This window comes from Ovis aries, chromosome 11, assembly GCF_016772045.2.
Source record: "Ovis aries strain OAR_USU_Benz2616 breed Rambouillet chromosome 11, ARS-UI_Ramb_v3.0, whole genome shotgun sequence".
Classification (NCBI taxonomy): domain Eukaryota; kingdom Metazoa; phylum Chordata; class Mammalia; order Artiodactyla; family Bovidae; genus Ovis; species Ovis aries.
The window spans coordinates 39,099,885-39,111,953 of NC_056064.1; the positions used below are offsets into that span (position 1 = coordinate 39,099,885).

Consider the following 12,069-nt stretch of genomic DNA (forward strand, 5'->3'; position numbering starts at 1 on the left):
GAGAAGGAGAGTTCCCGCCTTTCACTGAAAGGGGGCTCTTGGCGTGGACACGCCCACTGTCCCTGGGGCAGGTGTGTTGCGGGCATCGTGGACTCTGCCCGGGAAGACTCGGGAATCCTCTTCAGTCACCCTGCCAGAGGGGAGAGCAGCTGGGACTCCTGATCTGCGACTCCTTTCAAGCTAGAAGATCCCGGGCGAGAGAAACCTGTAGGGGTTACGCAAAGGTCTCCGTCTCACCCATCATCCACAGGGGGCACTCAGGGGCTGCCTGGATGAGGGTGGGAGGCTATCAGCTAAGGGGAAGTAGGCTGATGTCCCTCTGAGTCCCCACTGCGGTCCTTTAATCCTGGAGTGCTGCCCGAGGGTGCCACTGTGCTCATTGGGAATCCGTTCACTGGTTCCTCAGATAGTTATTAAGCATCAGTCACAAACCACAAGACAGAAGGAGCATGCTGAAGCCCCCACTACTACTGCAACTTCGTCTTAATCACTTCAGCCACCTTCCAGTCCCCACATCCCTGGCCTCTCTGGCTTATCAGGGGAACCTTCTGACCAAACCTTCTCAATTCTGAAGTTCTTTGGTTTCCCAACCAAAAATCACCTGTCATGTGCCACTGTCAAATATTGCACTAAGCAGAGGACGTAAAGCTGATGAGCCCGGCTTATGCCCACAGGGCACTCACAGAGCACTGGCGGCAAGCTGGAGGGTTACATAGCCTGTCCCGTTAGCTTCTATGGGCTCTGTGTATCCCTTGGGTTTGCTGCTACCACCTACCACTGCCATTCCTTCCCTCCCCCTGTAAGGGTGGATGAGCACTGAAGGTTTTCAAAAGAGGCCTCCTCTGAGCCCAACCTTGAGGAGAAACCAAATGTGGAAGGGAACTGCTTGAGACAGCGCCTCCTAAAAGCAAGCCGAGTCTGCCACTCCCAGCCCAGGGATGCATCTCTGGCAGACATGAGGTGCCAAAGCTTCCCCTGGATTGTGTTAGTTGTAATATCTCAGGAGGTCACCTAGCTGACAGACTCTTCACCAGAAGAGTCGCTGTCTTAGACCAAAAGCTTCTGGAGGGCAGGAACTCGGGAATCTAGGTAATTATTTCCAGCACATATACTAAGAGATACTGTGGTGATAAGATCTGGAAGAGGATGACAATGTTAGGAGAGAGCAGCTCCTCTAGACATTTTATGACTATCTTTACTGTGCTCTTTAACTCCTCTCTCCCCAAAACAATGTCCCTAGATTCTGCTTCTATTTCCCCATCTTCTTCCCCACCTCTCTGTATTTCTAGAAAAAGAAACTGTTTTGTTGTTGTCCAACTCCTTTTTCTCATGCTTCTCATATTGAGTCTTTTCCCTTTCTCCATTTCCCCCAGGTCTTCCTTCCACTACGCCTATTTGTCATGTCTCCTCTTTCTCTCTGCGTGTATCACAGCTGTGTCCTCCCTTTCTCACCTTTCTCTTCATCCCTCAGTTTGTCACTGCCTTTGTCTCTAGCGCTATTTTCTTCCTTTCCAAATGTAACATTTCAAGATTGTAACATCAATAGAGGCAGACAGTGGAAAACTGACCGATCTCCACTGCAAATTTATTCTTAATCTTGACGAAAAATGCAACCTGAAACGTATTGCACGGTGAGACAAAAACCTGTCTTTGCTTTTCCAGCAATCCAGTTTGGGGGCGGGGTTGGAGGTAGGTGGAGGAGGGAAGTGCTGTAGAAATCCTGTCATTAACTGAACAACGAATTTTCAATCACAATGACCCTCTGATTTCCTATAGAAAAAGCGTTGTCTCTGCTATTTCAATACAAAATTTGGCTTTACAGCGGTTAAGTGAATAATGCCTTTAGATTTTCCTTTTTTGTGGTGGGAAAAAGGAGACGTCCCTGGGTGGGCTCGAACCACCAACCTTTCGGTTAACAGCCGAACGCGCTAACCGATTGCGCCACAGAGACTGTGATAACTACTGCAGTGGCGGTGAGCCGAGTCAATGGGCGTGAGCCTGCGACAGCGGAAGACTCTAAACAAATTCCATAACAGGACGAGAGAAGTCAGACCCAAGGGAGAAAGGGAAGGATCTCGATCTAGGGATGGGAGCAGGCGGGACGTTCAGCCTCCCCTACATTGGCTCGAGGGTGGCTGGGGCTGGCGAAATTGTCGCCTGCTTCGTCTAGATCTTAGACTTGGGGAAGTCCGGAACGTTCTTCTTTAGGGTGATCTGATAATGAGGCTACGTGAAGTCGACCTGCAGCTTCCAAATGCCCCCTTTGCAGCCCAACCCCTGCAGCCGCAGAATATCTGCGACACCCTCCCAGCGCCCCTCTCCCTCTTAACAGTAAATAGGCACTTTACGGGTGCCTCCCAAAGACCGGACGCTGTTCTAGTTCAGTGCATGTCCAGAGCCTAGCATGGTGCCTGGCATACAACAGATCTAAGGATTTCTGGAATGAATAAATGAAACAAGCTTCATGAGTAGTATCCCCGACCGCACAGCGTGCCCTTAACCAACCCGGTAGCCCTTTACTGGAGCCAAAGCCCTTTATTTCGGGTTTCACCAGCCCACGTGGACAGAGGTTCCGGCCGGCGTCTCTGGCTTCCAGAGACTGGGTCCACCGCTATCCCAGCTTGCACCGCGATGCCGAGCTCTTCCGCACTCACAGTGACTTTTCACTTTGCGCTTTCCTTACCTAGGTTTTGGCTTCTCAACCAAACTCCTGTACTGATGACTGACAAAGACGCACAGCCAATAGAAAATTAAAATGTTCCGGAAGGGTCGGCCTCTCAGCCAATAGCGAGAAAGCAGCGAGGGTGGTTGCGTAGTGAGGCCCTTAGCAGGTTTGCTGGAGTTGTGGCGATTGGAGGTCCTAACACACCGCAATCATGGTGAGACAGGGAGCAAAGAAAAGGGACTTGGGGTAGGATTAGAGGAATGGGGAGGGGAGGTCATGGGAAGTTTGGGAGGTCGAGAGGCCTGGTGGTCGATTGAAGGAAGCCACTTCAGTTTGAAGGGGGAGCGAACCTTGGTGAGGACCGCGGCGGGGAATGGGGCTCCTCGCAGCCTCACAGCGCTAACCTCAGAGCTGGAGTTCAGGGTATCCAGGCGCCTCCAGAGTGGAGGACGGTGCGTAGAGAAGCCTGCGAATCAGGGGCTGCGCCGGGTGCTATGGCCTTGTTTGCCCCTCGAGCTGAGCCCCTCCGCTCTGTTTGCTTCAGTCTATTATGTCCTATAACGGAGGGGCCGTCATGGCCATGAAGGGGAAGAACTGTGTGGCCATCGCTGCTGACAGACGCTTCGGGATCCAGGCCCAGATGGTGACCACGGACTTCCAGAAGATCTTTCCCATGGGCGACCGACTGTACATCGGCCTGGCGGGTCTTGCCACCGACGTCCAGACAGTGTAAGTGTCGGGGGTTCCCACCCACACCCACGCTTCTTGGACTAGCCTTGCCTAGCGGGATGAGTGGCCTGGGTGTCAGTCTTCTACTGAACACCACCAGTGAATCTGAGACTGTCAAACATTGTAAACGATAGAGTGGATCCTAACCAGGTTAGCATTTACTCTGAGCCAGATACTGTGGAAAGCACCTTATCTTCATGGACTTTAATCCTCTTAAGAACATACATCACCATGTTGCTCTCCCATTTTGCAGATGAGGAAACGAAGTATCAGAGAGTCTTACTGCTCAAGGTGTAAGCTAATGCATGACTCCCAGGATCCCAATTTCTGAGGCTAAGGCTCATGCTCAGTCCCTAAAGAACTACAGGTGGTCTAGTTGGGAGACAAGGCAGGCATATTGAAAGATAACTAATCCATAATGAGCTGGTGCATCTTAACTGCTAGAGTAGCTGTTTAGTTGACAGTGATTTTGTGAGAAAAGGGAGAATTGGGGAGATGAAATAAGTGATTCTGTGAGGTGTGAGGGTTGTGGTCATAATGGGGTGGTGTGGTAGGAAAGGAAGAGAAGGCATTTCTGAGAGTTGTTGCTGACTTACCTCAGTGGCTACTTGGATATTGTGAGGCCAAAGAGTTGTGCATTGAGGTTGGGGTTCATGTCTTTTTTATCTGTGAAGTGTTTGGTTTAGTACTTGACATGTAGGCAATCCAGAAATGTTTCAAAGATGATTTTTGTTTTGAGCATGTTGACTGAAATTGAGAAGACTAGTTTTAGGGGAAAGGTGATGACTTTGATTTTGATACCAGTTTTGAAGTGACAAGCCAAGCCAAGCCGAAACATTCTGTGAGCAGTTGAGGTCTTGAGATTATAGCTCAGGGCTGGATAGGCATTGGTGATCTGTTAAATCTATGGGAACAGATTACAGAGAGACAAAATGTATAGAGGGAAAAAATAAGTGACAACTCGAGAGCTGAACTGTATATTCAGTAGTGGGGTAAGAAGAGAGACAAGAGGAAAAGAGTCAGGGTCAAAGTTTCAAGAGGGAAGATGGGGTTACAGGTGGCCTAAGAAGCAGCACTTCTTGGACATAGTTCTTAGAAGATTGATAGTTCCTGATGTGATATTTTTGAATTGCGGTGCTAGAGAAGACTCTTTAGAGTCCCTTGGACTTCAAGGAGATCAAACCAGTTGATCCTAAAGGAAATCAACCCTGAATATTCATTAGAAGGACTGATACTAAAGCTGAAGCTCCAATACTTTGGCCACCTGATGCGAAGGGCTGACTCATTAGAAAATATCCCTGATGCTGGGAAAGATTGAAGGCAAAAGGAGAAGAGGGCAGCAGAGGATGAGATGGTTAGTTAGCGTCACTGACTCTGTGGACATGAGTTTGAGCAAATTCCAGGGGATAGTGAAGGACAGGGAAGCCTGGCGTGCTGCAGGTCATGGGGTCACAAAGAGTTGGACACAACTTAGCGACTGAACAACAACAAATGTGGATGGGAGCTTGTCAGGACTTTTTCCCTCTCATTTCCTTTAAATCTTCCTAAAGTCTCAAGAATATATGTAACTTGGATATTCTTCCTGAGATCTGAACCAACCAGCCCTTTTATCCCGGTGCTGGTGGAACTGGAGAGTGATGGCTTAGTGTTCCTGTCGCTGTGAAGGCCCCCATTAGTCTTCCTGTCTCTAATCACAGCTGTTCGCCTCACACTATCTTCTTTTCTTCAGGAGGCTTCTCTCACCAAGTTTGCATGTTTGTGGGCAGTCATCGCTAATTTTGCTGGGCCTCATTTTCCTCACTGTATGATGAAGCTTAGGCTTGTGTCTTTCTTCTGGCGTCCTGTGACCCAGTGCTCCGCTTCCAGCAGTCTTCTCACTGGTCTGCTCCCTGCAGGGCCTATCCCTGGGCTCTGAGATGGCACTGGAGGAGGCGTGGCCTATTTTCCTAGGCGTCTTTCAGTCCATGAGTGCAGCTGCTGCTGTTTATTAACACTCATACATTATCTCACTGCCAAATGACTTACTTTGTCCCCACCTTAGGAATGGAAAAATTAAGTGGGAAGAGGAAGACTTAGCCCAGGTCAGCTCTCTCAGTTTACTGCTCTTTCTACTGTAAGCTGCCGCACTATGTCTGCATTCAGGCTCCTGGCCAGAGTGTGCTGTATGAACTATTCCTCAGAAAAGTGTGTTGGGGGGGTGGGGTGCGGTGGGAACCCACTTCTTTACTCCCCTTTTCTCACCTCAGAAAAAGTATGAGGCAAAAGGTTAGCAGAGTGGCATGTTTACAGGTAGAAGTGTTGGACAAAACCTCAAAGTGGGCATGAGGCTGGACTTCTGGTAAAATCACTGGGAGATGGGGAGGAGTCTCTAGGCAGGTTTGGGCTTGTGTGTCTCCTTAGGCACCTCCTTGACCTCCATGAGGTGGACACCAGGGGACATTCAGCAATTACTTGCTAACACACTTTCTCTTTCTGCCACAGTGCCCAGCGCCTCAAGTTCCGGCTGAACCTGTATGAGCTGAAGGAAGGCCGGCAGATCAAACCTTACACCCTCATGAGCATGGTGGCCAACCTCTTATACGAGAAACGGTGAGTAGAACTGTAGCCTGGGACTTGGGGAACATACCTAGGAAGGAGATTCCCCCTGGCTGACTCATGTCTTATTTGTAGGACAGTATCCTTATTTTGGGGGGTATGTTTTCTCTGGGCCTAACAATCAAATAAGAAAGAAAAAGGGCTACTTCAGAAGAAGGCAGGGAATGCAAACAGCAAATAAACTTACTCCCAGGCAACAAAATTAATGCTACCAATGTGTGCCCAGGAGTCTCCCAGCCAGGAGCCACCCTTACCCCAGAGTTCATTCTGTCATGATCATTCGATTCTCTGGAATACATGGAATCTAGGAATTGGGTATGTTAATTTTTGACATTTGAGAACTTTATGAGACAAGAAGGAGCCCCTAATACTGCCAATAAAAAGTAAACACTAACCTTCAGGTGGTACCTTGGCATCAACATGACTGGAAGTATAAGCACAGGCCCTGAGTTGTGTTGTCGTATTTAGTTTTAAGGTTGTTACCCAGATAATACAGGACATTCTTATTTAACTTTATTTTCAGTTTATTGAGAGGAAAATACAAAATTAATTTCTTAGAGAAATTTGATATCTCGGGATCTGTTGGAGAAATACCAGATCAAAGTGCACTACTCTGACCTCTTCCTCTACCTAACAATTATTATTTTTTATTTAGAATTATTTTTTACAAAGTTGTACCTTAAGATCATGCCTATTGATATTACTGAGAACTGATATAAGACATGAATAATGTCTGTTTACTTACTGTTTCTGTTGAGGATAGTGGCCATTACTTTTTGAGTATTTCCTATATAAAGATCCCCATGATGACCCAGGACCCTATGACATCCTGATGTCAGAGCAGTCATCACCCCTTTCCCCAGTGACCTGAGTCCTCATGGCTTGAGATGGGGCTAGATAATCAGTCACAAACAGGGTGTTAAGGGGCCAAAGATTTGACCCATAAATAAAAAGAGTGGGGATTGTGGAACCCTGTACCAAGGTCTCTGGTCTCTGGAACTGACTAAGCCCCATAACAGCTGTTGCCTTGAGACCCCTGACCTAAACCAGCCAACTCCCTGACTCCGTATTAGGTAAGATACCCACTCTATAGCACCCTAACCAATCACCTAATGCCACCCTTCCAACAGGAAGTTTGTCTTTGAGACTATAGAAATTGGCTACTAGCCCACAAAACAGGTCAGCTCTCCCTTGAGCTGGCCCAGTGTTCTAACAGTGTCTCCTGCCTAATCAACTGTATTTACCTCTCAAAATAAATAAATAAATGAAGATCTCTTAAGATAGATTCTTCTCAGATCTCAAGGTCTAGAACAAGTTTCTGATGAGCTGTTATTTCCTGATGGTAGACAATGAAAATAATCCACCTCACTGAGTATTTTTTTTTGCTTTGCCTGCTGGGAGACTCAGAACAAAACTTTGTGTTTAGTTTGAGTGTCTTGTATTCTGTTCGGAGGGTTTTTTTTCGCTGGTGGTGGTGCATAGGAAGATGTTTTTTTAATGAACTGATTTACAATGTTTTGTTAGTTTCTAGTAGCACAGAGTGATTTAGTTTTATATATATGTGCATATTCTTTCCCATTATGGTTTTTTTTCAAGGGCTTCCCTGATGGCTCAGTTGGTAAAGAATCCATCTGCAGTGCAGGAGAACCCGGTTTGATTCCTGGGTTGGAAAGATCTGCTGGAGAAGGGATAGGCTACCCACTCCAGTGTTCTTGGGCTTCCCTTGTGGCTCAGCTGGTAAAGAATCCCCCTGCAATGCAGGAGACCTGGGTTCGATCCCTGGGTTGGGAAAATCCCCTGGATGAAGGGAAAGGCTACCCACTCCAGTATCCTGGCCTGGAGAATTCCATGGACTGTGTAGTCCATGGGGTCTCAAAGAGTCTGACATGACTGAGCAACTTTCACTTCACTTCATGTGTTTTTGTTTTTGTTTTTTTTACAGGATATTGAATAACCATTATATTGATAAGATATTGAACATAATGCTGTAGAGTGGGACAGTGTTTAACTATTTCATACATAGTAGTTTGTATCTGCTAATCCCAAACCCTTAATTTATCCCTCCCCACTCCCTTTCCCCTTTGGTAACTGTAAGTTTTCTATGTCTGAGTCTGTTTCTGTTTCCCAAATAAGCGTGTGCCATGTTTCAGGTTCCACATAAGTGACACCATGTAATATTTCTTACTTTACTTAGTGTGATCATCTCTGGGCCCATCCATGTTATTGCAAATGGCTTGTGTTTTAGTGGCTCAGTTTTATTTTCAGTGTTTTTCTACCAACTGCTTGAAATCTTTTTTTGAAAGGAGTAAAGGTATAGGTGTATAAATAGAAGACTGAATGGTGATAGGACCTGGATGAGGATAGGGAAGAGTAGGTTAAAAACAAAACAGAATTCCCAAAGAAAGAAAGAGGAAGAGAGGGTCAGTGGTGAGGGAATATGCAGGGAAGAGTCAGAGAAAAGAAGAAGTCTTAGAGCATTTATAGATGCCAGGAGAGGAGGGGAAGGGGGATTTGGATCTGGGCCAGGGCCTTGTCTGGATAGACTAAACAGGAAAGGAAATGTCCTTGAGTGCCATTTTCTCTCTCTGCTCCTGGTCCCACAGGTTTGGGCCCTACTACACGGAGCCGGTCATTGCCGGATTGGACCCGAAGACCTTTAAGCCTTTCATTTGCTCTCTAGACCTTATTGGCTGCCCCATGGTGACCGATGACTTTGTAGTCAGTGGTACCTGCACTGAACAAATGTACGGGATGTGCGAGTCTCTCTGGGAGCCCAACATGGTGAGTTGTCGGCGTGGGGTGGGGCTGAGTTCTGAGGTGCCCACTCCTTGACCATCAGGGGAAAATGTGTTTACCTGACTGGTAATGAGGAGAATCCCTGGAGAAGGAAATGGTAACCCACCCCAGTATTCTTGCCTTTGAAATTGCGTGGACAGATCAGCCTGACAGGCTACAGTCCATGGGGTTGCAAAAGAGTAACAACAATGGGGAGAATGTGTGGGCAAGAGAGAAAGCCACAGCCGTTGAGCCTTGGAAGGGTGTCCAGAAACTTCATCTGCCAGAGCCTTGGGTCCTAGAGAGCACCTTCTGTGAGGAGACCTCAGTCAGATATTTGCTACAGTGACAAATAATTCCTCATGTGGGGTTTATGGGGTTCTCACATCCATTCATTGAATAAAGATTTAACAGGGTGCAGGATTATTTAGAGGCAGCTCAGCAGAATGGGCTGTGGAGCCAGGTTGTCTGGGTTGGGAACCCAGATCCACCTACCATCTAAATTAGTTATGTTCTTGGGTAAGTCACTTCTCTATGCCTCCACTTCCTCAGCTGTAAAGCAGGCATAATAGTAGAACCTGTCTACGAGTGGTGGTGTGAGGAAATGGCCTGGAAAGATGGGAACAGAGCCTGACAGGGAGGGTTATCTGGTGTGCCAGTTCTGCCAGGCTCCAGGGAAACCAGGAAGTCCATCCTCAGGGCCCATTGCAGCCAGTGAAGCCAGACAGACACCCAGTTATCTGTTAAAATGAAGCTGACTGGGAAGAGGAGGAAAGGACCTGGTTGGCAGAAGGAACAGCCTGTGCAAAGGTCAGAGGTTCAGGAGGGGCGTGGGGAGTTGAGTGACTGGAGAGAGCTTGCTGTGGTTGCTGGAGTGTGGGCAGAATGTGGGCTAGAGAAAGGCGGAGCCTGAGGTCAGAATGAGACTTGCAGATGCCTTGGATGGCATGCCAAGGAATTGGCACTTTTTTCTTCTGACATGGTGTCTAAGGTAGTAAGAGACCCTAGGAGCCGGAGGCCTGCAGGTTGGTGCAGTGGGCTGTTGGCACCTGCAGGAGGTGCTGAGGTCCTGAGCAAAGAAGGTGGCATTGGGGGAGCAGGGCAGCCAGAGTCTAGAGGACTTGGTCCCTTAAAACAGAAGTGAGAATGGTGGAGATGCTGAGGACACTTGAGTTTTCTAGCTAAGCCAACCAAGATAGAGGATATAGAGGATGGGAGAGGCTTGGCAGGAAATGGTTCCATGGTTGGACAGGCTAGGTTCTGTGGCACTTCTGAGCCACAGAGATCATTAGACAGCTGGTGAGGCACAGAGGAGCGGTGGGGACTGTTCTCCCCATTTTACAGAAGAGGGATTGAAGCTTTGTGGAGGGACACTGACTTGCTCAGGGTCACACTGCTGGTTAATGGAGGAGGTTCAGGGCCTCAACTTTATCTTCCGTAACCCTGCTTCCTTCTGAGAAGGGGCTGAGGGCGTTTCTCGTACCCAGGGAACTATCCCTTGAGACACAGGAGGTGCCAGAGCTGGGCACCTTGAGCCTAGAGAAAAGAGAATTAAGGAGCCAGACCAAGTGAAGGTCTGAGGTTCTGGGGATTGAAAGGCTGCTACTCTGTTGGCAGGATCCAGAGCACCTGTTTGAAACCATCTCACAAGCCATGCTGAATGCTGTGGACAGGGATGCGGTGTCAGGCATGGGAGTCATTGTCCACATCATGTGAGTATGCGTTGGGAGGTCTGGGAGCCTTGCAGACATGTGCCTCTCCCCTCCTGCACAAATAGCCCATCTTCCCAGCCCCCGAGTCAGGTGTGAAATAAGAAGGGTTCTTGTAGCAGGCACCAGATAGCAGAAATCTGTGCTTCCTGAGGGTGGTAGCTGGGAGCCTACCTGGATTCCCCCAACCTCTGTCCAGTGAGGCTCCCTGGCCCCAAGTTGCCTCCTCCTGCTCACAGTAGACATTTCTTTCCTTCCTGAACAATGTTCCCAAAATCTCAGGAACCTGTGCAGAGCTCCTACAGATTGATCAGATTAAATCCTGGGTCCCTCCTTTCCTCTCCCAGGTCGCACCAGCATGGAAGCCACACCTGTGTGGTGTACCAAGCTCAGTGACCACCTTCTAACCCCCTGGCCAGAGTCCTAACTGGCACCCTTTCCCTCTTGTTTGGGGCTGTCACCAGGAATCTGACTAGCTGAAGTGAAAGGTACCCTCCCGACAGCTTTCCTTGGAAACTGTCCCAGAATAAGGGTCCCATTTGGACCCTTGTGTTATGGGATGACCTGCTTAATTACCGTGAAAAGCAGATTAGGGCTGATACTGAGAATCTGTAGTCACTGAAGTGAAACACCTCATACCTCCTTCCTCAATTCCTTGTTCCCTAGGCCTGGGGAGCTCTCGCCCTGCTCTGGAGTGCTTCACACTCCAGCCTTGAGTCATCCTAGCTCTTGATGGCTTCACCTACAGAAATGTCTCTTTTCCCCTTCCTCACCACAGGCCAGGGCAACAAGCTGATGTTAGTGTAGCATGGGCAAAACAGTTGACCCGAGTTATGACAGCTGCTTGTTGCAGTCTGTCCTGCAGTCCCATGGATTTAGATGTTCTGTGACTTTCTCCCCCTGCAGTGAGAAGGACAAAATCACCACAAGGACACTGAAGGCCCGCATGGACTAACTGTTTTCAGAGCCCACTTTTTTTTTTTTAATAAAAGATTTTCTTTCACTCCTGCTTCTTTGAGTGTTTTACCACAGATCTCTGTCCCTAGCTGGGCAGTTACAAATAGCTACTTGGGGTGCAGCTTAGCCCTCAGCTTTTCTTGACTTGCAGCGTGCTCTCTGGTCCATCAGTGGGAATGGTCTCTACAGATCACTGTAGGGCACCTGCTGTCCTGGAACCTGCACAAGGTGCTTTGTATGATCTAGAATTTAATCATCAAATTGATTCAAGGTAATGCATGTTTTTTCCCTTGTTTAATGACAGTTAAGTAACCTGTCCAAGGCCACTTTGTGGTAGAGCAAAGGTGTAAGCCCATGTTCCATTTGACTCCAAAGCCTAGAATCCTTTATACTCAACTCTTGGAAAACCCTTAAATATTTTTTGTTTCAGGTAGAAATTTGGCCACATATCCATAAGTAATATCCTTACACAGTAGTGTTTCTTAATCTTGGCTACATTTTAGTCACCTAGGGTGCTTCCAAAACACAGGTATTTTGATCCCTGATTTATTTGGCCTTTTAAAGGGGCCTGGACACCTGTTTTTCCCAAAAGTTCCCCAAATGATTCCAGCTTGCAACCTGTTGCAGGTCCCCTAATAA

The 12,069-nt window shown here is 47.9% G+C and overlaps 1 protein-coding gene and 1 non-coding gene across 2 annotated transcripts; one reads left to right on the plus strand and one right to left on the minus strand.

The window, feature by feature from the left end:
- Positions 1-1,877: 1,877 nt before the first annotated feature.
- On the minus strand, positions 1,878-1,951 carry TRNAN-GUU (transfer RNA asparagine (anticodon GUU)). Its single transcript has one exon. It is a non-coding gene; the product is annotated as a tRNA-Asn (tRNA).
- An 861-nt stretch (positions 1,952-2,812) lies between these two features.
- Positions 2,813-11,476, plus strand: PSMB3 (proteasome 20S subunit beta 3). Its single transcript, XM_004012825.5, has 6 exons — positions 2,813-2,879; positions 3,210-3,394; positions 5,876-5,983; positions 8,593-8,770; positions 10,382-10,476; positions 11,380-11,476. The coding sequence occupies exons 1-6, from the start codon at positions 2,877-2,879 to the stop codon at positions 11,426-11,428; spliced, it is 618 nt and encodes a 205-aa protein (XP_004012874.1). The 5' UTR covers positions 2,813-2,876; the 3' UTR covers positions 11,429-11,476.
- The last annotated feature ends 593 nt before the right edge of the window (positions 11,477-12,069 follow it).

Excerpts from the sequence above, each read along its gene's own strand:
- PSMB3 (XM_004012825.5), top strand. Across the intron at positions 5,984-8,592 it reads AACCTCTTATACGAGAAACG|GTTTGGGCCCTACTACACGG; the intron begins GTGAGTAGAACT and ends CTGGTCCCACAG. Across the intron at positions 10,477-11,379 it reads GGAGTCATTGTCCACATCAT|TGAGAAGGACAAAATCACCA; the intron begins GTGAGTATGCGT and ends CTCCCCCTGCAG.